Raw genomic sequence first — 26,653 nt, forward strand, 5'->3', positions numbered from 1 at the left:
ACACGTGGCAATAATGAAGCAAATCAAATCAAATATACAGCGCTTTTCACGACCACTGGATGTCTCAAGGCACTTTGCAATCAGTGAAGTACTTTTTTTGAAGTGTAGTCAGTGTTGTAATGTAGGAAATGTGGTGACCAATTTGCACTCAGCAAACTTCAAAGTGATAATGATTGGATAATCTGTTTTTTGAGATGTTGATTGAGGGATAAATAAAGCCCTCCTTCAGAATACTTTTACATCAACCTGGTAGGCAATTAGGGCTTCTTTTTAACACCCATTTGAAAATTAGCACTCAAACAGGGCAGCACTCCCTTTGTGCAGCGCAGGAACATCAGCCTTGATTTTTGCGCCAGGTCCCTGGAGTGGGATTTGAATCCTGACCTTGTGGGACAGAGGTGTGACTGCTACCAGCTAAGCCATGGTGAACAAACAGGCAAGTACCTGCACTCAGGATTGAACTTGCATTCCAAACTTTTACGAGTATTGTGGTTGTAGTACATACCAGATGATATGAGGGAGAATCAGGCTGAATGTGACAGTGCAAAGAAAAATCAAGTTAATGCAGAGGACAAGTGTAAAAGGCAAAAAGACAGAAATGAGAATAAATTGCCAGCTAACATAAAAGGGACTATAAAAGTTTCTTTTAGGTATATTACTAGTGAAAGAATTGTCGCAGGACAAAACTGATCAGAGACTAAAATGTTCAAATGGAGAACATAAGGGCTAGGAGCAGGAGTAGGCCATCTGGCCCCTCGAGCCTGCTTCATCGCTTAATATGATCATGGCTGATCTTTTTGTGGACTCAGCTCCGTTTACTCACCCAATTGGTGGAGACAGAAGGTATGGCTGAGGGCAATAAATGAATACTTTGCATCGGTGTTTGCCAAGAGAAAGGACTCTGCCAAAGCTATGGTAAACAGGGAGGTCATTGGAATTCTGGATGAGATGAAGACGAGGTACCCGAAAGGCAGGAAGTACTAAAAGCTAGATGTTGCTGGCTGTAAGGGTGGAAACTTTGGAGACGCTTGACATAATCTTCCAATCCTTAGTTACAGAGGCGGTGCCAAAGAACCAGAGGATTGGAAATATTACATCCTTGCTCAGAGTGAGGAAGAATGATAACCTGATAATGACAGGCCATTCAGTTTAAAGTAGGAGCTGGAGAAACAGTCGTCCAGGTAAAAGTTACCAGGTGATTGGAGCAATGTGGACGAATGAAGTAGAGGCAGCACACATTAGTTCAGGGTAAATTGGTGTTTGATTAACTTGATTGAGTTTCTTAAACAGAAAGTTATGCTAGACCTATATGCGACATTGGTTCAGTCCAGCTCATGGATTGTGTCCAGTTCTTGGCACCATACTTTAGGAAGGATGTGAAGACTCTGGAGAAGGTAGAAAAGAGAGTTGCAACAAGTAGTTCCAGGGATGAGAGCTCACAGTTACTTTGATTTGAGTTATTATTGTCACATGCATCAACATACAGTGAAAACTATTGTTTCTTGCATGCTATGCAGACAAAGCATACCATTCATAGAGAAGGAAATGAGAGAGTGCAGAATGCAGTGTTATAGTCATAAGTAGGATGAAGAGAAAGATCAACTTCATGCAAGGTAGGTCCATTCAAAAGTCTCTCAGCAGCAGGGAAGAAGCTGTCCTTGTGTCAGTTGGTACGTGACCTCAGACTTTTATATGTTTTTCCTGACGGGAGAAGGTGGAAAAGAGAATGTCTCAGGTGCATGGGGCCCTTAATTATGCTGGCTGCTTTACCAAGGCAGCGGAAAGTGTAGACAGAGTCAGTGGATGGGAGGCTGGTTTGCATGATGGATTGGACTACATTCACAACCTTTTGTATTTTCTTGCGGTCTTGGGCAGAGCAGGAACCGCACCAAGTTGTGATACAACCAGAAAGAATGCTTTCTTTGGTACATCTGTAAACGTTGGTGAGAGCTGTAGCTGACATGCCAAATTCCCTTAGTCTTCTGAGAAAGTAGAGATGTTGGTGGGCTTTCTTAACTATAGTGTCGGCATGGGGGGACAAGGACAGGTTGTTGGTGACCTGAACACCTAAAAACTTGAAGCTCTCGCCCCTTTCTACTTCATCCCTGTTAAAGTAGACACAGGCATGTTCTTCTTTATGCTTCCTAAGGTTGATGACAATTTCCTTTGTTCTGTTGACATTGAGGGAGAGATTATTGTTGCCGCAGCAGTTCACCAGATTCTCTATTTCATTCCTCTACTCTTTCTCATCATTGTTTGAGATCCAACCCACGGTGGTGTCGTCAGCAAACTTACATGGATAGACTGGAGAAGCTATGTTTGATCTGCAGAGGCGAAGGATGAGAGACGAATCAATAGAAGCATTTAAAATCATGAAAAATAAAGAGAGACTTTACAATGAGTTAAAAGTCAGCAGCCAGGGAGCATAGATTGAAAGTCATTGATAAAAGAACCAGAGGTGGCATCAGGAAAAATGTTTTTACAGAATGAGTGGTTGGGATTTGGAATGTGTTGCCTGTTAGGGCGATGGGTACAGATTCAATAATTGCCTTCACAAGGGAGTTGGATTAATATTTGAGGGAGGCAAAGTCACCAGGATATGGGGATGACGTGGGACTAATGGGATCGTTCCTACGAAGAACTGATGCAGACTTGATGGGCCAGTAGGGCAGGCCTGCACTATTCGACAATAGTATGAAAGAGCAAAGCAATAATTGATGATACAACTGCGAATGTATGGTGTGATGCAAACGTGATTGGGTGAGGGACCAGTTAGGAGCAAATTGCATGTTGTCACATAAAATGAATTGAAGCATCATTTATCAATTTGCAGTAAAATTTGATAGATTTATGTTGGCAGAGATATAGGGTAATGTTACAAAAGTTGGGCCTCATGATGCTTTTGGGGATAATGACCAATTCTTTGTCTGTTTTACATCTGGACTGGTTTGACTGGGGAGCAGTTTGCTCACCATACAGTGCTGCAAGAAGTAGTTCCACTTGTGAGACTAAAGAAGTCAACAAGACCCCCCATCTGTCTTCAAGGTTGCTTGAAACGTTTGTGGAATTTTAAAGCCATCACATTCAGAAGCTCCATTGTCGTGCTGGATGGAGGCGTGTGATTGAAAATGATTCAATCACAAAGCTATGGAAGGGATTTACTTTCAACTCTCAGTGAATGCCTATAATGTTGAAGAAGCTGCTGTGTTTCCTGTGCCCCTCGAGGACAATTAGAAATGAGCAACAAATGCTGACCTTGCCAGTCCCGCCAAAGAATAAAACAAGAGTTACAAAAGTCTTTTTTTTTCGAAAGAGAAAGCACTGAACTTCAGGACACGATCAGAAATCAGTCATGCGGCTTTCAACATGAGGGACCTGAACACAGCACCAAGTATGCACGCAGGCGGTGTCGTTCTCATGAGATGTGAACCTTCAGGGCTGACCCAGATCTCGTGTCTCAGCCTGGTGAAGTCCAATGTGTGGGTAATGTGGCTGGTGCAGCAAGAGACGGTCTTGCCTCTTGCTTTTGGCGGGGATTGTATTTGAGCAACGTGGGTGCCTGCAGCTAATGTGCTGTAGACATTGAGAGATCATCATCTGTGCCGTCTTGGCAAATCCTGACCTAAAGCGATTTGAAAATGCCAGATGTCTCTGATTGGGAATCGTGATATGAAGATGACAGAGAGTACTTAATTCGTAGCAGATCACTTCCCGAGTATTTCTGCCTTGCCAAGTATGCACTCTGCTAAAATCAACACCTCAATGTTGAATTGAAATTATTTGTGTGGATTGCAGTTTAGATTTAGTTAGTTCTTTAATAGTAAAGTAAATTGCTGTAATTGTATAATCTTGTTTCCTCCCACAATCTGAAAGACATGCTGGTTATGGTGCATTGGCCGTGCTAAAGTTTCCCTCAGCATACCCGAACAGGTACCGGAGTGTGGTGACTCGGGGATTTTCACAGTAACTTAATTGCAGTGTTAATGTAAGCCTACTTGTGAGTGTAATAAATAAACTTTAAAACCACTTGACAATGATGACTGCAGTACAGCCTTGGCCAACCTTTTCGTGCAGAGGGTCACATTTCAAACATCTCCTGTCTCAGGGGAACCAATTTCAGAAAGATAAAGATTGGTACAGCATTACACATGATTTTAAAAATAAAATTTTGTATGAAAAGAAACAACTTCTGAGTGAAAAGAAAGTATTAAAAAGGAAGTTTTAGCGTATAGTTGGGTGAGAGTGTGTGTTTCCTGAGAGCATGTGTCACAGGGTGCTGACTTACTCATCCTTACTTACCGTGAGAGTGCATGATGGGGTGTGTGTGTGTGTGTGTGTGTGTGTGTGTGTGTGTGTGTGTGTGTGTGTGTGTGTGTGTGTGTGTGAATAAGAACCTTGATACCAGGAGTGAGCCAGATCTCTGGACACATTCTGGTCCTGCACACACACACTCCTCAAACACAATAACGTTCCTCCTTCACACTCTCTTATGCCCCCTCACACCCTCCATCCCCTGCACGTTTGAAAGTTTGCATGTTCATCCTGTGTCTCCGGGTGCTCCAGTTCCCTCCCACGTCCAAAAATGTGCAGGCTACCAGGTGGATTGGCCGTGGTAAATTGCCCTTTCGTGTCCCAAGATGTGTAAGTTAGAGCAATTAGTGGGATAAGTGTGTGGGGTTACGGTGTTAGGCTGTCAAATTTTAAAGCGCAAAACATCATTAAATGCTTTTCTTTAAAAGAAAAATGACAAAGATACAGCTATATCAGTCGTGGATGTAATCTTCCTTGTATGTTCATGTAAAAATTGCATTAGGAAGTTATTGCTTCGGAAGGAACGCTGCCCATTCATCACAATAAAATCTAATTGGCAATCTATAGCAAATCATCACTGTGATTAACAAGTTTCAGACCCAGTTATAAAAAGTATTTAGTACGTTGCAGTGAGACAGTTTTGGTACACTGCATTTACTGATGAACAGAATTAGCTATCCAAGCATCCTTAAGGCACTTGGAGTGCTAATTTTAATTCCAGTGAGAAGCTATCAGTGAATGCAATCCAGTTCTTATCTAGAAATGACAGTGACCATTTTGTGTAGAGTCGCAAATGATAATGACTGGAACTAATTGTTCTTTAATCTATTTAAAGCATGAACAGTTTTGCTGGCGAACAATATAGTTACAGCTCCTGCATTATTGCACTATCAATACAGATTGATTTTGTTGATGTACCTGTATAATAAGCAACACTACAAAGCTCCACGTGGAATATTAGAATCCTTAACTCAGATTTAGTCAAAAGAGTGGCCTGTCTTGTGCCTGGAAGTGCCAGGGTGGCACTGGCAGGGGGGTGGGGCCCTCTGGGGAGCATTATTGAGTTTTTTTCCACCGCAGATTGGGGCACCCTTTAAAGTCCAGCGGCACAGTGGTTGGCTGTCTCACAGTGCCAAGGACCCAGGTTCGATTCCTGGCTTGGGTCACTCTCTGTGTGGAGTCTGTATGTTCTTCCCGTGTCTGTGTGGGTTTCTCCAGGAGCTTCGCTCTCCAAAGATGTGCAGGTTAGGTGGATTGGCCATGGAAAATTGTCCCTTAGAGTCCCGGGATGTGTAGGTTAGAGGGATTAGCAGGGTAAATGTATGGGGTTATGGGGATAGGCTCTGGGGTGGGATTGTGCTCGATGCAGATTCGATGGGCCAAATGGCTTCCTTCTGCACTGTAGGATTTCTATGATTCTATCTGTTCTATTCTGTGATCTTATAGAGACATATAAGACAATGAAAGGGCTAGATAGGCTAGAGATAGAGAGATTCTTCCCACTTAGAAAGGAAACAAGAACTAGAGGGCACAGCCTCAAAATAAGGGGGGCTCAGTTTAGAACAGAGTTGAGGAGGAACTTCTTCTCTTAGAGGGTAGTGAATCTCTGGAATTCTCTGCCCATTGAAGTGGTGGAGGCTACCTCGTTGAATATGCTTAAGTCACGGGTAGATAGATTTCTGATCGATAAGGGAATTAAGGGGAGTAGGCGGGTAAGTGGAACTGATCCACTTCAGATCAGCCACGATCTTATTGAACGGTGGGGCAGGCCCAAGGGGCTAGATGGCCTACTCCTGCTCCTATTTCTTATGTTCTTATCTCTGTGGAGCCGACGTTCCCAGCTGTAGCAGCCCCCCCTCGCCCCCTCCCTTTCTTTCCCCTCCCCCAACAGCAGATAGATTGATTTGTTATTGTCCCATGTACTGGGATACATGTGAAAAGTATCGTTTCTTGTGAGCCATAGATACCATTCACAGTGTATATAGGGGAGAAGGAAATGATAAAGGGTAGGATAGGGTGCAGAGTGATGGTGCAAGCCACCCCCTCCCCCCAAGATGTTCTGTAATCAAGTGTCAGATCAAGCTCAAGATGGGGTACAATGTCTCATCTGGTCAGCTTGGATCTTGTTTGTCTCTCTTATGGGGACCTTGAACTGGATTCATTAGATTTTAAATTTCTTTCTTTGGGAGAGCAAGTAATGGATGTGGGTTTGCCTGGTCCATTCTGAACATTGGCTTCCTAACTAAGGATAGAGTAAAAAGAAATTACAAGTTGGAAGATTCTGCCCGGTATGTTTAACTACCTTGTAACTTTAACCATGGCTGTCCTAACAAAGCTGCCTCCACATATCTCTTTGAACTTTTATGACATTTCAATTGTAAAAAAGACCATATTTGTAGATTTTTAAATCTGAGTCAACTGAAACAGAGAGAAAACCCTCATCATATCAAGTTTCTTTTTGTTCTCAATCATAAAGGAGAATTCTGTAGGTAAATGAAGATCTTAGTGGTGCTAATTTTTCTTTCTTTTGTTTAAGTTCTTTCCACACAAGTTCTTTTAGTTTGATGAAGCTGTTTAAGGAATACTGAGAACCTCTTTCTGAAACAAGATAATGAAGTGTGAATTGCAGTAAAGATTGGGGTGATTGGAGGAGAATTAGAGATACTTCGAATCACCTCATTAAAATTGAGATGGTACTGTGATTTTTATAGGAATATTATTGATCTGTTCCTAACCATTGCCGATTGAAAGCTCCAACTTCCCTGGAGAAATGGACTGATGAGGTTCATTGAATTCCAAAGCTTCAAATTAGCCTTTATATATGTTCTGCCTCCTCCATATATCCTCCCTGAGTTGAAATAAAGACTCAATTCCCCCTCTCCTACTCTAACTGAGTCCTTCTCATTGGAATGGAATTAGACCATTCAGCCCTTCAAGCCTGTTCCACTCTGTTAGATTGTGGCTGGTCTGTACTTCGACTCTATTTGTTGGCCTTTTTTAATCTTCCTCGACTGCCTTCCCTAACAAAAGTCGTAACAATTTCAGTTTTGGAAATTTCCATTGACCCACATCCACAGCCTTTCAAAGAGAGCACCAGATTTTCATTTCCATCAAGATTGCAAAACCAACAAACCAATTACCATCCTCATTCTTTCCTTCCTTGCACTGTAAAATCTTTGAATGCCAACTTATTGCAGTTAGCATTATTGTCTATTTACTTCTTTTCAACCCCAGTGATGGCCCTCGTTGTGAGTTCCATAGAATCCCTGCAGTGCAGAAGGACGCCATTCAGCCCACTGAGTCTGCACCGATTCTCGGACAAAGCATCTTACTCGGTCCCACCCCCCACCCTCCTAACCCTGCGCATTTAGCATGGCTAATCTATCTAACCCACACATTTTTGGACACAAATGGACAATTTACCATGGCTAATTCACCTAATCTGCACATCTTTGGACACTGAGAGGCGAATTACCATGGGTAATCCACCTAACTGCACACCTTTGGACACTAAGGGGAAATTTGGCATGACCAACCTACCTAACCCACACATCTTTGGACACCAAGGACAATTTATCATGGCTAATCCACCTAACCCACACATCTTCTCAGTAACAAAAATGAATTTGAACGTAAAATAAAATTGATAAGCGTACACCAGGAAAAATCCAACCAGTTTGTGTTTTAGTGAAAGAATTGATTCGAAATACATCAGAATCCATTTAGGAAAAAGAAATAAAATCTGCTTTGTTAAAGTGCTTGGTGGAAGCAGGTATTTTAGCGTTCCAGAACTCAGCTTCTTATGACATGGTGCTTGTGGAGCAGGGGGGGGACAGATCATGAATACAGTTCAGCCTGCTCCATCATTTATTCAGTCTTTTTTTGCTTTATTAATGGACTGAGATTGACTAATCTGAAATTTGAATTGATTGACGTAACACGAGTGAGTGGGAATTTACTGTATGTAAGTGAGCTAAGTGATTTTGAATTAAGAGAGGTTTGTTCTGAATCAAAGACTATTATTCATGTTTCTTTTCAAAGTCGTTCGATTTTAAAATGCATAAAAGCATTGTTGAAAAGTGGTACAGAGAATCCTACAGCGCAGAAGGAGGCCATTCGCCCCATCGAGTCTGCACCGACCACAATCCCACGCAGGCTCTATCCCCATAACCCCATGAATTTATGCTAGCTAGTCGTCTGTCACAAAGGGACAATTTAACATGTCCCAATCCATCTAACCTGCACATCTTTGGACTGTGCTGCTGTTCCAATGATGTCGCAGCAATATTGAAAGTGGGCATTCGAGCAAGATTCATTTCCTCAAAGGACTGGAACATGAACTGTTACTGGATTTTCCTGTTTGCCCCTTTCCTGTTGCTGATTCTCCCTCTTCTCTGCTGGTCTGGAGAGGATGATGAGGGAAGCGTATGCTGACATTTACAACAGCCAAGAAGTGGGGAGATGCTTCCCTACAAATATTTAAGCCCCTTTAATAATACGGTACCTGCGTATAGCTTCAGTTATACACCCAGATCTATTCCTCATTCTATTCTGAATGATTCATTTGTATGTGCAGATACATGCGTATGTACATACTGCTGTTAACAATCATTTATTAAAGCAATGTCTAACTTGCTTAATGCACATTATAATGTATAATCTGCCAGTAGCATTTTCAAACTTGAAACAAAGCTGTACCATGTTCATAGAATCACAGAATTCCCACAGTGCAGAAAGAGGCCATTCAGCCCATCGACTCTCCACCAACCACAATCCGCCCAGACCCTATTCCCATAACCCCATGCACTTATCCTAGCTAGACCCCCAAACACTAAGGGGTAATTTGGTATGGCCAATCCACCTAACTGCACATCTTTGGACTGTAGGAGGAAACCCATAAGACCATAAAATACAGGAGCAGAATTAGGCCACTCGGCCCATTGAGCCTGCTCTGCCACTCAATCATGGCTGATATTTTTCTCATCCCCATTCTGCTGCCTTTTCCCCATAACCCCTGATCCCCTTATTCATGAAGAACCTATCCATCTCTGTCTTAAAGACACTCAAATGACCCGGCCTCCACAGCCTTCTGCGGCAAAGAGTTCCACAGATTCACCACTCTCTGGCTGAAGAAATTCCTCCTCATCTCTGTTTTAAATGATTGTCCCTTTAGCCTGAGGTTGTGCCCTCTGGTTTCCCCATACAGACAAGGGCAGAATGTACAAACTCTACACAGACAGTGACCCAAGCTGGGAATTGAACCCAGTCCCTGATGCTTTGAAGCAGCAGTACTAACCATTGTGCCCCTTTGCCATCCTCTGTTAGTGAGGTAGAACTGATTAAATATTTTTGTGTGAACAACAGATTTCAAGGTGTGGTGAACTTTTATTTGCAAACACCTGAGGTTGTTGTAACATTACTACAGAGCTCAGTGAATCCAGCTTCAGGGTTCCATCTTACGTGAAGTCAAAAGAGATTCATTTGAGTTCTGTATGGACTGTGGTGGCAGCACTCAATCAGAGGGCGTCTCGATGCACAGAAATATTGCCTGCAGTCTTGTTCTAAAGAAGTTAACAGTCAACTCAAGAATGTAACAGTGGAAGAGGCACAATGTCCCTGTTCGTGCGCGTGTGCATGTGCGCTATGTGTGAAATGCACAAACTGAACTTTACGTCACCTGGCCATTATAGTGACATCTGTCAGTGGCCAAGTTTGCTAAGGGGCAACTGTAGGTAAAGGTATGACTTGCATTTATATGGCACCTTTGAAGACTTCAGGAGATCCTAAAGCACTTTACAGCCTATTAAGTGCTATTGAAGTGTAGCTGCTTCTAACTTATGAAATGTGGCAAATATTTTACATTATACCAAAGTTCCAGAAATAGCAATGTGATAATGACAATTTAATTTTTAAAAATTGATGCTGGGACCTTTTGCAGCCACTGATGAGGGAAGATCGTGCTTTGGTTTAATGCCTTAATCAAAAACACTCCCTCCCGTACAATATTGTAGTCCCAGTTGAGATTTTATGGCAGAGTCTCTTTGTAAGATATCACAGAGAGATAGAGAAACGCTGGATGTGATAATCTGTGTGAGATTGGTGACACCCAACCCATCTTACTTGGGGGTTGGGGGGGGAGGTTCTTGAAATAAGATTGATCGCTCCATGGTTGGTTGCATTTTCTTTGCTGAGTTTTTTAACAATGACCGTGATGTTGGCCTGTTTGCAAATTACCTCTCCAGTATCAAATACGCATCTAATCCTGGGAATTTCTTTGATTTGCGTTTTTTTTTAGCTCATGGACAACTTAATTTCATGAAAAGTGAAATCATTTCCAAAGATGTGCAGGTTAGGTGGATCTGTCATGTTAAATTGCCCCTTAGTGCCCCAAGATGTGCAGGTTAGATGGATTGGCCATGTTAAATTGCACCTTAGTGTCCGAAGATGTGCAGGTTAGGTGAATTAGCAGAGTAAATATGTGGGGCTACGGGAATAGGGCCTGGGTGGGATGTTCTGTCAGAGAGTTGGTGCAGACTCAATGGGCTGACTGGCCTCTTTCTGCACTGTAGTGATTGTATTCTATGACTTTCTCCACTTAGCTCATAGGCTAGTGCTCCTCCACTCTTTCAATCCTGCTTGTAGCTCTTAATCGCACTTCTCTCTGACCGTGATTGCACCAAAACCATTTCTTGTATGGCACCATCTTTTTGTTTGCAGTATGTATTGGTTGATTTTTTTTTTCACTCCCTCTTTATTCCTTTCATTTTTCTGATTCTATTAAAATGATTTTTTAAAATCTTTTGACTTTGAGTTTCACGGAAGGGGAAAAAAGTGCAAAATGTCTTTGGAGTCACCCTCCCAATCTTGTCACTGCGGTAATATACTCTAGGACCAGGTTAATTCGGATGGCAGGGTTTCCTGCCCCACCATCCAAAATGTCAGCAGGGCACACACCCCGCTGACTCTGTCTGCCCCACCACCATTTCAAGCTTGAATGAGCATCAGTGGTGTGCGACATGGTGGCACAGTGGTTAGCACCGCTCCTCACGGTGCCAGGGACCTGGGTTCAATTCCTGGTGTGGGTCAGTGACTATGTGGAGCCTGCACGTTCTCCCATGTCTGCGTGGGTTTCCTTCGGGTGCTCTGGTTTCCTCCCACATTCCGAAAGACGTGCTGGTTAGGTGCATTGGCCGTGCTAAATTCTCCCTCAGTGTACCCAAGCAGGCACCGAGTGTGGTGACAGCTTCAGTTAGTGGTGTGCGGGGCTTCTGCTCCTCACATGGGAGAAAGTCCTCCTTCGAGAGCTGTTGGTCAATCTAGTCCCTGCAGCGAACAGAATAGGAGTCCGTGGACTAGACGGAAAGGTAAGTTTACAGGGTGCCAAGGCAGCGAGGAAAGGGTTTGATTGCGGGGTGTATAGGGAACGATTGGGGTGCTTGATGGGAAGCCAGTGGAGGAGAAAGGTCCAATGGCAACTAAACCCCAATTAGGGGCATACCCAAAGTTAGGAGCGGGCTTCTAATGGAGGCACCTCTTCCCAACTTTCATTTTTGGACTTCCACCAAACCTGGAAAATGCTGCTGCCAATCTAACACTTATGGGCTCCAATTGAGGCAAGCGTGGGTGGCCTCGTCCATCCCAGTATAAAATCACAGAGTTCGGGGTGGGCAAGAACACAATGGGAAACCTCTTCATTGTCTTTCACGCTGCCATCCTGGCTTAAACACTGGCTGGTGAGCGAGTGTGCAATTCAGGTCAATCTCCGTGGCAGGAGGAGTTTGAGTCCCAATTATGACGTTACTCATGTTTGTGGGAAGCTGAACTTCCATTTATAAAACTTCATTTTGCTTAATCATAGAACCTTACAGTGCCCAAGGAGGCCATTCGGCCCATTGAGCCTGCACCAAATACAGTTCCACCAAGCCCCTATCCCCATAACCCCATGTATTTACTCTGGTTAGTTCCCTGACACTAAGGGACAATTTAGCATGGCCAATCCACCTAATCTGCACATCTTTGGAGTGTGGGAGGAAACTGGAGCACCCAGAGGAAATCCATACAGACAAGGAGAGAATGTGCAGACACCACACAGACGGTGCCCAAGCCAGGAATCGAACTTGGGTCCCTGCCGCTGTGAGGCAGCAGTGTTAACCACTGTGCCGCCACGCCATTCCTCATGTGTTTTTCTTTCAAACCTTATTAATGTAGTTTCCGTGTCTGGAATTGTCCTAATTCCTACTCCCCGACTTTACCTGTAAGGTATTTGTGGAGCTGTGCACAAAGGTGTAGCGTTCTTAACATATTCTCTCCTTTCTTTTCCTTCACAATAGTTAATGCTAATTCCAATTTATACGTTGAGGTTGAATGAAGGACACCGTATCTGCAGTAATCAATCCTGACGCACAGATATAAAGCATCTCAAGGGCGGCAGGTAGCAAACTCAACACATGCACAGAAAGTGTGGTTCTGGAGTTTAGTGAGCTGCTGCTATGTGGAGGGGAATATCCAGTACAGCAACTGTTCTCATACAGCAAATCAATTGTCAATACTGTGTCCGCTGTGGGGAGACTTAGCAGACCTTTAGTACATTGCGTTGATAAATGTTTATCCCGAACAGGTGGCTGTGGCAGTCTAAAATTCACTCGGGTGGCTCATCCCACTATAAATAAAATCCGAGTTTAGTGGATCGCTCCTTTCTTTCTTTCATCCTTTGCCACAGGATGCTGAATTTACTGCACTGTCATTGAAACCAACAGCTGGCTGAAACAGATTCTTCACATGATTGAGCGCACGTCATTGACAAAGGCTCTAACCGTGAACCATGCCTGTAATAGCCAAGGCTCTCTTTGGAGGGCTACTCCTTCTGCCAGATTTATAAAGTGGGAAAATCTGTTGTACGTTTGTCAGGACTATCCTTCGACTGACATTTTGTCACAAGTGAGACTCCAGGTGGATCTTTTTTAAGGGCAACATTTTTCTTTCTGTGAATTAAAACAATAATCAGGAGTGAAATCATTAGACAACAAGTAAGTAGTTGATTGTTCAGAGATGCCCTGGGTGCTACAAGAGTTCAGGGGTAAAGCAGCAGAATGGAGTGAATATGAGCATCGGATCCAGGTTTGAAAAAACAGGATCGGCAGCACAAGAGTGAGTGCTGACTGATGATGTACTTTATAAGTCTTCCATTTAATTTCTTTTATGGTTAACAAATCCAAGAGTCAATGGTATCTTCAGGCCTGTGAATTTGACATCCTGTTCCACGTGGAGACTTCTGTCCTGGGCAACAACATGTGCAGGAAGTGTCAGTAACTGGAGCAGCTCGGGCTCTGGGCGTTGAAGGTTGGAGTGTTGCTCCCATCACTGCGGTGCATCCACAAGGCTGGACGCTATGTAAATAGCATGTGTCTCGTGGAGAGCATCCCACAGCTTTAGGGGCTGCAGGCAGAGAGGTGACCACCAAGCTGTCAGGAAGAAGCAGGCAGATAGTCCATTCACGCTGTCCAAAAGATGAATACTGGTGCAGATGATGGTTCCTCTGCAGGGCAGCCAGAGCCAAGTGCCTTACACCAGGTCTGGCTCAGCTGTACAGGAGGATGTGAGGAAGATTGCCAAAGTAGTTGTGATAAGGGATTGTGGTGTGATTATAGATGAGCTTGTAGAATGTTTTTGTGATATTTTCCTGGAACGACATGTTGTGAAACCAGTTAGAAATAAAGCTATTTTGGGCAGCACAGTGGTTGGCACTGTTGCCTCACAATGGTTAGCACTGCTGCCTCACAGCATCGGCAAACTGGATTCAATTCTGGTCTTGGGTCACTGTCTGTGGAGTCTGCACATTCTCCCTATGTCTGCGCAGGTTTACTCTGGGTGCTCCTGTTTCTTCCCACAGATCAAAAATGTGCAGGTTAGGTTGATTGGCCATGATAAATTGCTCCTTAATGTCACAGGGATTAAGAGGTTAAATATGTGGTGTTACGGGGATAGGACAGGACCTGGGTGGGATTGCTGTCAGTGCAGGCTCAATGGGCCAAATAACCTCCTGCACTGTAGGATTCTGTGATTCTATTATACACTGAGGCAGGGTTAATAGCTCCTTGAAAATGGAGTCACAGGTGGACAGAGTGGTGAAGAAGGCATTCGGCATGTTTGGTTTCATCGGTCAGAACATTGAATGTTTTGTTGAAGTTGTACAAGACATTGGTAAGACTGCACTTGGAATACTGTGTGCAATTCTGTTCACCCTATTATAGAAAGGATATTATTAAACTAGAAAGAGTGCAGAAAAGATTTACTAGGATGCTACTGGGACTTGATGGATTGAGTTATAAAGAGAGGTTGGATAGACTGGGACTTTTTTTTCTGGAGCATAGGAGGATGAGAGGTGATCTTATAGACGTCTATAATTAATGAGGGGCATAGATCAGGTAGATAGTCATTATCTTTTCCCAAAGGTAGGGGAGTCTAAAATGAAAGGGCATAGCTTTTGGTCGCTGCACTTGCGCAAGGATATTTTGGCCTTGGAGGGAGTGCAGAGGAGGCTTACAAGGCTGATACCGGAGTTGAGGGGGTTGAGCTATGAGGAGAGGCTGAATAAACTAGGCTTGTACTCGTTAGAGTTTAGAAGAATGAGGGGAGATCTCATTGAGACATATAAGATGATGAATGGGATAGATAAAATAGAGGTGGAGAGACTCTTCCCGCTCAGAAAGGACAGTAGGACTAGGGGGCACAGCCTCAAGATAAAGGGGGGGCGGTTTAGAACGGAGTTGAGGAGGAACTTCTTCACTCAAAGGGTGGTGAATCTCTGGAATTCTCTGCCCGTTGAAGTGGTGGAGGCTGCCTCGCTAAATATTTTTAAGACGCGGGTTGATGGGTTTTTGATAAGCGAGGGGATTAAGGGTTATGGGGAGAAAGCGGGAAAGTGGAACTGAGCCACGACAGATCAGCCATGATCTTATTGAATGGCGGGGCAGGCTCGAAGGGCTAGATGGCCTACTCCTGCTCCTATTTCTTATGTTCTTATGTTCTTTAAGGTGAGGGGGGATAGATACAAAAGTGTCCAGAGGGGCAATTTTTTCACACAGGATGGTGAGGGTCTGGAACAAGCTGCCAGAGGTAGGAGTAGAGGCGGGTTCAATTTTGTCTTTTAAAAAGCATTTAGATAGTTACATGGGTGCGATGGGTATAGAGAGATACGGGCCAAATGCGGGCAATTGGTATTAGCTTTGGGGTTTAAAAACAAAAGGGCGGCATGGACAAGTTGGGCCGAAGGCCCTGTTTCTATGCTGTAAACCTCTATGACTCTAATTAGTAGTGTCATCGTAACAGATCAACTAGGCAATAGTGATCATAATACAGTTGAATTCCGCATTAAGTTTGAAAATGCCATAATCCCAATCCCAAACTTAAACAAAGCCAATTGGATTGGTATGGTGGGAGAACTTGCTAAGACTGATGGGGTAAATAGACTAAAAGATATGACGGTAAATAATCAGTGAGAAACAATTAAAGAAACAATTCTATATTTTCAACAAAAATATATATTCCATTGAAAGATAAAAACTCAGTGAGAAAGTTCTTTCTGGATGTATCACAGCTTGAAATGGCTCCTGCTTTGGCCAAGGCCGCAAGAAACTACAAAGGGTTGTCAATGAAGCCCAGTCCATTACATAAATCAGCCTCCCATACGTTCACTCATCCATTATTTTTTAACTGGATATTTTAAATTCATAGAAATTAGACAAAAAAACCCACACCACAAAAAAAGGCAGAAATGTCCCAATATTATTAATGTTAAAATATTAACCTTTCGAAGTGAAATTGGTCAAGGAACACTTCCGGTTGCTTTGATAAATTATTGCTGTCTTGCTGAGGAGTGTAGAAAATGCTAGAATATTCTGTGAACGTCAGGAGAGAATTCAGATTGGAGGAGCTATTGCACGCTGCCATTTGTCCTTGAAGTTTCTCAAATGCATTTAAGTGCTGGGATGATTAGTTTAAAGAAAAATTAAAGCTTTCATTTTATGTACGATGGTAAGACAGTTGCTAAAAATGGAGCATACAAGCAGAAGAAGAAAGACCCTGTAGCGCAGCTTATTTAATCCACTCTGTGGATGGGCTACACTGCACAGCAGACGGCCAGCTGTCAACGACAGGCATTGTGTGTGTGTTGAACGTGATCATTCTTCTGTTAATGTCCTTGGCATCTCTCTGTATAGAGCGGTGCATAAATAATTGGTACAATGACAGCTTCTTTCAGCAGTGCATTAAATCTGGTCTTGATCCGTTTAGGGTTGAACGTTTTAGAAATCTTCTTCATTCCACATCATCTTTGGAAAATGTCAATTCTTTGCATGTGCTTAAGACACTTTTATACAGTTAAGATCGAGCAAAATAATGCAGATCTTCACTGTAACCTGGATCACTATTACTGAAGCTAGTCAAAATTAGTGGGGCAGAATAATAATTGATGTTGTTTATATACATTTCAGAATCGGCATCTGAACCCCATATGAAACCCAAGGCAGTCAGCTTTCCATTATTCTTTTTGACTTTTCCTTCCTAGCTTGTTTGTACTTGGTGGTGAAGCTCTATAACTATAAATCAATCATCTCTGGCCTGATAGTTAACCAGGATTCACTGGCTCATTTAAAACATAATTAGTCTCACAATTAGGCTTACATTAATACTGCAATGAAGTTATTGTAAAAATTCCCTGGTTGCCACATTCCGGTCCCTGTTTGGGTACACCAAGGGAGAATTTGGCACGGCCAATGCACCGAATCAGCATGTCTTTCGGACTGTGGGAGGAAACCGGAGCACCCGGAGGAAACCCACGCAGATACAGGGAGAACGTGCAAACTTCACACAGACTGTGACCTGAGGCCGGGAATTGAACCCGGGTTCCTGGCACTGTGAGGCAGCAGTGCTAACCACTTCAGCTACTTTCGCTAGCTAAATTATCGGGTAGCCCGCTCAGCTTCTTTCTCAGATCTTCAACATGTCTCGATTCTAATCTTCAGTGATTCACTCTATGTGAAATGCTACAGCAAAGCCCATTGGGCCTCACAACATCCGACTGTAGTCCTGAAGATTTGTGCCCAAGAGCTAATTGTGCCCCTAGCCAGGCTGTTTCAGTGCAGCAAAACACTGATGTCTAACTTAGTGGAAAATTGTCCACAAAAAGCATGATAAATCCAATCTGATCAAATTCAGCCCCATATGCCCACTCTCAATCATCAGAAAAATGAAAGTAAATGTTAGCCACAGTACTATCGAGCGGCTCTTACTCACCAAGGACCTGCTAAATCGGGTGCAGTTTAGGTTCTGCTGGGATCATTCAACTTTAGACTTCATCACAGCTTTGGTCCAAAAATGGACAAAAGAACTCAATTTCAGAGGTGAGGTAAGAGTGATTAGCCTTGACATCAAGGCCACAGTGTAGGACCAAGGAACCCCAGTAGAATTCAGGTCAGTGGGAATCAGGGGAAAACTCTTCACTGGCTTGTCTTATAGCTAGCACAAGGAAAGATGGCTGTAATTTGTGGAGGCCAGTTACCTTAGCCACAGGAGATCACAACTGGAGTTCCTTAGAGCAGTGTCCCAGGCTCAATCATCTCCAGCTGCTTCGCCAATAACTTTATATTAATCATAAGGTCAGGGAGACCCGGGCAACATTAGGCTCTAGCTGATATGTAACAAGTAACATTTGTGCCACACCATTGGCAGACAATGACCACCTCCAACGAGATAAAACTTAACCATCTCCCCATATGATTCAGCAGCATTACTGGACAGCTTAATCCCACACCATCAACCTGCTGGGGTTACTATTGACCAGAAACCATTAACACACGTTCTGCGTTTGCAACAGGCAGTCAGAATGGGGCTTCCTATTCTTTAAAGGTGGTAATTTTTACAAGATTGTCTGCTGTTTGATCAAATTTTCTTCTCCATGGCCACTTTTCTGGTCTCACTTTTATAATTTTGTACTAGTTAAATTACCTGTTTACCCTCAATCACACCCCTCTGTCATTCCTTTTTTGTCAAAACTAGAAACAGTTAGGTTTTAGTTGTTGGTACGCAACTATCTCACTGACGAAGGATTTTCGTATCTGAGCTGTGATAGTGAGTATTACTGTATTGTTTTACTGTGGGTGAACATGACCATGATCGAGCTGCCATTACTCACAGCATCACTGCCCAGTGTGCCTGTACCTTAGGAAATGGGTGAATTTAAACGCTGGTGGTAGATGAAATATGATGCCTTTCTGGACTTAGATATTTAAGTGCCATATCATTAGCTGATTTTATGACCTGACCTCGCGACGTAATCGAGTAACCTCACCTTTACGATAGAGCATAGCTGCGAATTACCGGCTTATGAATTTGCATTTCACTTGCTGTTAATAAACAATTAGTATTTTCTATGTCGTTGTGGTTTGGATTTTTGGAGACTGGTGTTTTATGAGCCAGCTGCTGGCATTTAAACTTGTGAATCCGGCTCCCTTGCCCTGGCAGCAGACTGGGGGAACCAGCTTAATGTGGGGCTGTAAAGTTGCTGCTGAGATAAAGCAGCCGCACTCTGCATTATAAATGCCAAAAACTGGTGCAGACACCTGTCCCAGAGGATCGGATTAAAACAGTGCCAAAAGAAAGCTTCAGCGAAAGCAGGATGCTTAGCTGAACATTCTGTCACTATGTTGCAGAATCATAGAATCCCTCCAGTGCAGGCGGAGACCGTTCAGCCCATTGAGTCTGCACTGACTCTTACCCAGGCTTACCTCGTAGCCTCGTAATCCCCCTAATCTATATATAGGGACACTTAAGGGGCAATTTAATATGACCAATCCGCCTAACCTGCACATCTTTGGACTCAAGAGGGGAAACCGGAGTACCCGGAGGGAAACCATGCAGACATGAGAAGAATGTGCAAATTCCACAAGCTGGGAATTGAACCCTGGCGCTGTGAGACAGCAGGACTAACCGCTGTGCCACTGTGCCGCCATGGTGGCTCATAATGTCCCTGACTTTTGTACTCAGGATGTCAGGAACTTGGGGAACAGAAATCACTTGGAGTACAGTTTGAAGGTTGTTAGTGGGTATTATGTGGGAGAACGGTCACTGTGTACCCATCTTCCTCCAGTTCCCCCAAAATTAGGTGGTGGGGTCAGACAGAAGAAGAGTGACTGTTGTTGCTTATTTTTAGATATACATCGCATTAAAAAACGTATTTGGTACATTAGCTTTCTTCTGTGAGTGTTTTTCAGAAGTATTCACGCTTTTCACTATTTTATAACCTCATGTTGATTTTGCTGTGTGTTGATTAGGGGTAGCACGGTGGTTAGCTTCAAGCGCCAGAGACCCGGGTTCAGTTCCAATCTTGGGTCACTGTCTGTGTGGAGTTTGATGAGGAGATGCTGGAGTTGGATTGGGGTGGGCACAAGAAATCTTACAACACCAGATTAAAGTCCAACAGGTTTATGTGAGCCTTCGGAGCACTGCTCTTTGACTCACCTGATGAAGGAGCAGCACTCTGAAAGCTCGTGCCACCAGATGAACCTGTTGGACTTTAATCTGGTGTTGTGAGACTTCTTACAGTGTAGTGTTTGCACATTCCCCCGTGTCTGCGTGGGTTTTTTCCGGTGCTTCGGTTTCCTCCAACAGTCTGAAGATGTGCAGATTAGGTGGATTGGACATGCCAAATTGCCCCTTATTGTCTGGGGGATTAGCAAGGTAAATGTGTGAGGTGACGGGAATAGGGCCTGGGTGGGATTGTGGTTGGTGCAGACACGATGGGCCGAATGGCCTCTGTCTGCACTGCTGGGATTCTATGATGCCAGGAAGCATGGAGGGTTAAAAACTAACAGAGCTTTATTTACAAGGTGTGTTCACTACATGGCTGCTTCTTCATTCTGGCAATTTCCCGCGCTAGCGACTTGTGGTGACAACGTGCATATATTAATACACAGTGCTTACTGCAGCTTCCAGAACTCCGTATAACCACATGACAGATTCCATTTGCATTGTTTATGCCTTTAAATTCATCTGAGCCGCAGAGATAGCAGAAGAATAAATGTCACAATTTATAAATTGCATTTTAAATTCTAATAAACTCCCATGGCAAATGCAGATTAAAACTGACACTCTTCCATTTAATTAATGGCTGTTCTGAACTTCGGAACATTAACCACTATCTAAATTTGAAAAATGTTTCAATCTACATGATAATTTAGAATTAATGCTATTCAGACGTTGAAAGAACAAGCAGGGAAATTAAATGAATAATCGGTCTGGTCTGTTTAATAATTTAAACAGTGGATATATATGTGTATATATATAGAAGCGAGAAATAATCCAGTACTCCTGCTGTGGAATCAGGTTATGGGTTCAAGCACCAACACCACAGACTTGAGTACATAATTTAGGCAGAGATTTCAGCTCAGCATTGAGAGAGACCTGCACTGTCAGATGTGCGATGTCCTTTGAATGAGGTATTAAAATGAGATTCTATACACTGTCTCAGGTGGATATGAAAGGTCCGCTGAGAATTTTCCCTGCATCCTGTCCAATAATTACCCCTCAGTCAGCAGCAATCAAATTCATTATCTGGCCGCTCATCTCATTGCTGCTTGTTGGATCTTGCTCTGCAGAAATTGTCTGTGCGTTTGCTTACACGACACCAGTGATTAAGCTTTGTTAGCTGGCAAACGCTTCAGGACGTTTCAGGGATGTGAAAAATACTGTACAAAGTGGTCACCTTATTGTTTTCTTTCGGCATAAATTATCCTGATCCTTTCCCTCAAATTGTAGAATCCCTACAGTGCAGAAGGAGGCCATTCGGCCCATCGAGTCTGCACTGACTAATAGAACAAAGAAAATTACAGCACAGGAACAGGCCCTTCGGCCCTCCAAGCCTGCACCGACCATGCTGCCTGACTGAACTAAAACTCCCTACTCTCCCTGGGACCATATCCCTCTATTCCCATCCTAGTCATATACTTGTCAAGGTGCCTGTTAAAGTCACTTTCCTATCTGCTTCCACTACTTCCCTCAGCAGCGAGTTCCAGGCACCCACCACCCTCTGTGTAAAAAAAACTTGCCTTGTACGTCTCCTTTAATCCTTGCCCCTCACACCTTAAACCTACGGTCTCTAGTAATTGACTCTTTCACCCTGAAAAAAAGGTTCTTTCAATTCACTTTGTCCGTGCCCCTCATAATTTTGTAGAATCCTATTAGCTTGTCCCTCAACCCCCGTCATTCCAGTGAGAACAAACAAAATTTCTCCAACCTCTCCTTGTAGTTAATATCCTCCATATCAGGCGACATCCTGGTAAATCTTTTCTGTACCCTGTCCAAAGCCTCCAAATCCTTCTGGTAGTGTAGCAACCAGAATTGAACACTATGTTCCAAGTACGGCTTAACAGTAAAGTTGCAACGTGACTTGCCAATTTTTAAATTCAACGCCCTGACTGATGATGGCAAGCATGCCGTATGCCTTCTTGACCACCTTCTCCACCTGTGTTGCCACTTTGTGACCTGTGTGCCTGATGCATATATTGGTGTTCTTCCTGGGCCAACTGAAAAAAGTTTATAATCTTCCAGTACGTACCTTTGGAAAACAACACTGTAGAATAACACAATTTGTGTCAACTTTTTTTGTAGTTTTGAATGTACTATTCCATTCGGCAGCATTATGTGAAATCAGTCATTTTGTTATGTGGAATGGCAAAAATAGTGTGCCGTTAAAAGAAAGAGTTGCATTTATGTCGGACCTATCACAATTGGGATGTCTCAAAGTGCTTACGGCCAGTAATAATATTTCCGAGGTGTAGACGTTGGCCGGGATTTTCACAGGAACGTAGGAATTAGGAGCAGAAGTTGGCAAATTCAGCCCTTCGAGCCTGCTCTGCCATTCAGTCAGCTCATGGCTGATCTCTCCCTGGTCTCAAATCCACTTCTCCACGTGATCCCATATCCCTCTTTCCCTTTTTCTATTAAGAATATATCCAACTCCCTCTTGAAATCATTCAGTGATTGAGATTCCACCGCACTACAGGGCAGCGAGTTTCCCCATGCCCATTGTGGCAGGACCCGCCACAGGAGATTTGGCACCCACACCAAAGTTCCACGCAGGACAATTGATCTTGTATGAGTGAGGTTGAAATATCCCACCCACTTTGCGTTGGAAACTAAGCTGTCGGTTTGTGCATAATAAGCTCCCACAAACAGTAGTGTGATTTGGGATGGCACAATGGTTAGCACTATTGCTTCACAGCTCCAGGGACCTGGATTCAATTCCCGGCTTGGGTCACTGTCTGTGTGGAGTTTGTACGTTCTCCCCATGTGTCTGCGTGTGTTTGCTCCAGGTGTTCCAGTTTCCTCCCACAGCCCAAACATTTGCAGTTACGTTGATAGGCTATGCTAGATTGTCGTGTAGTGTCCTGGGATGCGTAGGTTAGAGGGATTAGCAGGGTAAATATGTTGGGTTATGGCGATAGGGTCTGGGTGGGTTTGTTGTCGGTGCAGACTCGATGGGCCGAGTGGTCTCCTTCTGACTGTAGGGATTTTGTGATTCTATTCTATGATTCTATGATCATTTCCAGATAACTTTTTTTAATAATGTGGAAAAATTTCTCTTTAGCAGATATTGTACGATTGGCATGATAACATCTTTTATGAATGGAAACTTAACTGGACATTTGTCAGACGTCAGTGTAAATGAATGTAATTTTGTGTTTCAACCCAGGTGATTCATTTGCACAGTTCCGCTTTGCTGAGGAAAAGGAATGGGAAATAGAGGCCCCTTCCAGTAAGCAGGTAAGTGGGTGCAAACTTGTCCAGTAGAAGTACGATGCTTTCAATTTTTTTTAACCACCTAGAAATATCAGATCAAGGGGCACCCATTTGTCATGCTGGGTGAGATCATCCGGCTGTTCACGGTACATCCCTGCTGTGCATTTCCCAGCGGTGTGGGGTGGATTCGACAGGAAAATCCCATTGACAGCGACGGAACCAGAAGATCCCATCAACGATTTAATAGATACCAAGCTGCATTCAAATTATCCTTGGTAGCATTCAAGTTGCATTTGGGCCTTGCTGTACTTTCTACCACCCTCTCAAATTTTCTATTTTGGTGAAATGAGTTTGTAAATTACAGCATAAACCTGGGATCTAAATAGAAGTCTGACAAGCTATAAGCTTAGAGTTAAAGTTTATTTATTAGTGTTACAGGTAAGCTTATGTTAACACTGCAATGAAGTTACTGTGAAAATTCACTCTGGCACCTGCTCGGGTACACTGAGGGAGAATTTAGCATGACCAGTGCACCTAACCAGCACGTCTTTCGGACTGTGGGCGGAAACTGGAGCATCCGAAGGAAACCCATGCAGACACGGGGAGGATGTGCAAAATCTACACAGACAGTGACCCGAGGCTGGAATTGAACCCGGGTCCCTGGTGCTGTGAGGCAGCAGTGCTAACCACTATGCCACTGTGTTGTTCTTGTACTTGAAAGAAAGATGAGAAATTCAAATTGTTTTCACCCGCTTTCCCCCAGTATTGTACTGTTTTGTGTAGATTTGGACCCAATGACAGGTTGTGGCACACAGTAAATTGGAGTTGATCTTTCCACGTTGTGATGCAGGAATGTTTGTCTTTATGACATGTCAAAGATTTGACTATTTTCAAGTTGTTTATCAGATTCCTTTCAGCACCTGTTGCAATGATAATGAAACCATGGTAATGTTCCGACTGCCATCGGAACATGATTAGGGGAGACTAGCAAGATTGAACCTGGGACTGTTCTTCTTTTCCCCCCTTTTCCATTTATTTTTTCTTCTTTTCATTTTTTCAGCCATTTTTATTAATTCACACCCTCATTGTTATTTTTACACTTTTGAAATCTCACTCCCCAGTTGTCCTTTGACAATATACACCTTTCATCTGCCTTTCACACATTCTGACCTCTTAAGGGATGCTTTTAGCACCTTTCTCAGCCTTTATCATCATCGCTTACATTCCTTTAACTATGCCATTCCTATCAATTACAACTCCTCCTCTAACCCCTCCACCCTCATAGGATTTGTCCAATGTTCCTTGCTTTCAGTTCTGAGGAAGGGTCATCCAGACTTGAAACATTGGTTCTATTCCCTCTCCACAAACACTGTCAGACCTGCTGAGATTTTCTGTGTTGGTTTCAGGTTCCAGCTTCTGCAGTATTTTGCCTTTACCATTCTTCTTTTGTGCGCCTGAGCAAGCAACATACTGAGCAACTGAAGAACATGCAGGACTTGCACAATATACCTACTCCCAATATGTTATTTTCTTCTGTTCCAGTCATAAGGAGTATTAATGCAGGTTATATGGGGGTATCAAGGAGCTCATAATTGTTGCATCAATTTTGGCAGAGAACATGGTTTTCTTTAGCTTGAGTAGAGGGGGGGTCATGTCTGAAATTTTGCCTTTCCTTCATCTTTGGTATAGTGGGGGCTCGTAATCGAAGTCAGAGGTAGGTTTGCTCCGGGCAGCACGGTTGCACAGTGGTTAGCACTGCTGCCTTACAGCGCCAAGGACCCGGGTTCAATTCCCGGCTCAGGTCACTGTCTTGTGGAGTCTGCATGTTCTCCCCTTGTCTGCATGGGTTTTTTCTGAGTGCTCTGGTTTCCTCCCACGGTCCAATGATGTGCAGGTTAGGTGGATTGGCCAGTTAAATTGCCCCTTGGTATCAGGGGAACTAGTTAGGGTAAATGCATGGGGTTATAAGGGTGGGATTGTGGTTGGTGTGGACTCGATGGGCTGAATGACCTCCTTTTGCACTGCAGAATTCTATGATTGTTAGCATTTGCCATGTGTAAAGGTCTATTTTTACCAGTAATATAACAATGTTAAAGGTACTTTGCATTTCAGAAAAGAGATTGGTGGCATACCTTTCGGTTGTAAATACAATCCCTCCAGTTCTGAAGGGGTGAAGGGTTGAATGTTTAATTTCTTGGACGTGAAGTGAACTGACTTCCTGCACTGTGGGACGCAGTTGGTGTGGATCACCTGCTGCACTGTGAGCTCCCACTCCTCGGTAGAATTTATTTCAGGCTATCTCTGTGTGTGACTGAAGGTCTGTTTGGGGTCAATGCTGCCCAGTCAGATAGAAAGAAGTTAACATGAGAGAAGGCAGTTGTGTTTGTCCTGCCAGGGTTCCAGCTTGCTAATGTTGCTGCTTTCGTGTTCTTATTGGCTTTTCACCCAGATTTTAGAATTAATTTCTTTAGGATGTCGTCACTTGCAACATCAGAAATGTCTTAAATATCAGACAGAAGATACTGCGTAGGTCTTTGGAAAGTGCAGCGAGGACAGGTCTTAGAAATGTGATTGGGGTGGGGGGGAAGAGCGACTCTCATTTCCACACAGAAACATCGGATTTTTGCTTTAGATCATTTCATTGCTATTTGTGTACCGCTACCTTTAAATCCATGATGGGTACAGCACCACCCAAATCCTGTGCCCATTTGCTTTAGCAGGCAGGTTACTGCTGAACTTGACATGCACTATCCCACTGCTTCCATCAGCACGGGTGGGTCACTTTACCCCAGATTTTTCTGTGGTTTACCCACAAGGTGTGACAGTGTTGTTCTTTGCTTTGTAGATGGAAGCACATCTCTTGCCCAAGTAACATTCTTGTTTCCTTATGGCAATGAATACCCCTAGTCTTCAGGAGAGCAGTATGCTCTTGTTGAATCCTACAGTGCAGAAGGAGGCCATTTGGCCTATCGTGTCTGCACTGACCACAATCCTACCCAGGCCCAATCCCCATAACCCTATGCCTTTACTGTAGTTAGTCCCCCGACACTAATGGACAATTTAGCACAGCCAATCCACCTAACCCACACATCTTTGGACTGTGGAAGGAAACCCACACAGACACGGGGAGAAAGCGCAAACTCCACACAGACAGTGACCCGAGGCCGGAATTGAACCTGGGTCGCTGTTGCTGTGAGGCAGCAGTGCTAACCACTGTGCCACCATGCTGCCCCCTTTCTTTGGTTTTGAAGGCCTTATTTATAGCCAGTAAATACAGCTTTGCACCATCATCTTGCACCCTTTGGGAAGCCAGATCACCTGCCCTGATTATGCTGTTCAATGGCTTTGCATCTCTGTCAGGTGTTAGGCCTATTAAGATGCAGATTAAGAATCCTGCCACTCATTCCCCAAGCCACTTTAAGGAACTAGTTCACTGATACACAACAATCCTATGTGGAGAAGCCGGCGTTGGACTGGGGTAAGCACAGTAAGAAGTCCGCCCAGTCAGATAGAAAGAAGTTAACATGTTCCCTGCACTGTGAGAGAA

The 26,653-nt window shown here is 43.6% G+C and overlaps 1 protein-coding gene across 1 annotated transcript in view; it reads left to right on the forward strand.

Moving 5' to 3' along the window:
• aven (apoptosis, caspase activation inhibitor) overlaps nucleotides 1-26,653 on the forward strand; it is a 66,171-nt gene that overhangs the window by 31,378 nt on the left and 8,140 nt on the right. The window contains exon 3 of the mRNA XM_080203147.1: nucleotides 23,060-23,130. Coding sequence (XP_080059273.1) covers nucleotides 23,060-23,130 — 71 coding nt within the window. The remainder of the gene's footprint in view (nucleotides 1-23,059; nucleotides 23,131-26,653) is intronic.

Source organism: Carcharhinus amblyrhynchos, chromosome 14 (assembly GCF_965287045.1).
Source record: "Carcharhinus amblyrhynchos chromosome 14, sCarAmb.v2.hapA, whole genome shotgun sequence".
In the NCBI taxonomy this organism is placed as follows: domain Eukaryota; kingdom Metazoa; phylum Chordata; class Chondrichthyes; order Carcharhiniformes; family Carcharhinidae; genus Carcharhinus; species Carcharhinus amblyrhynchos.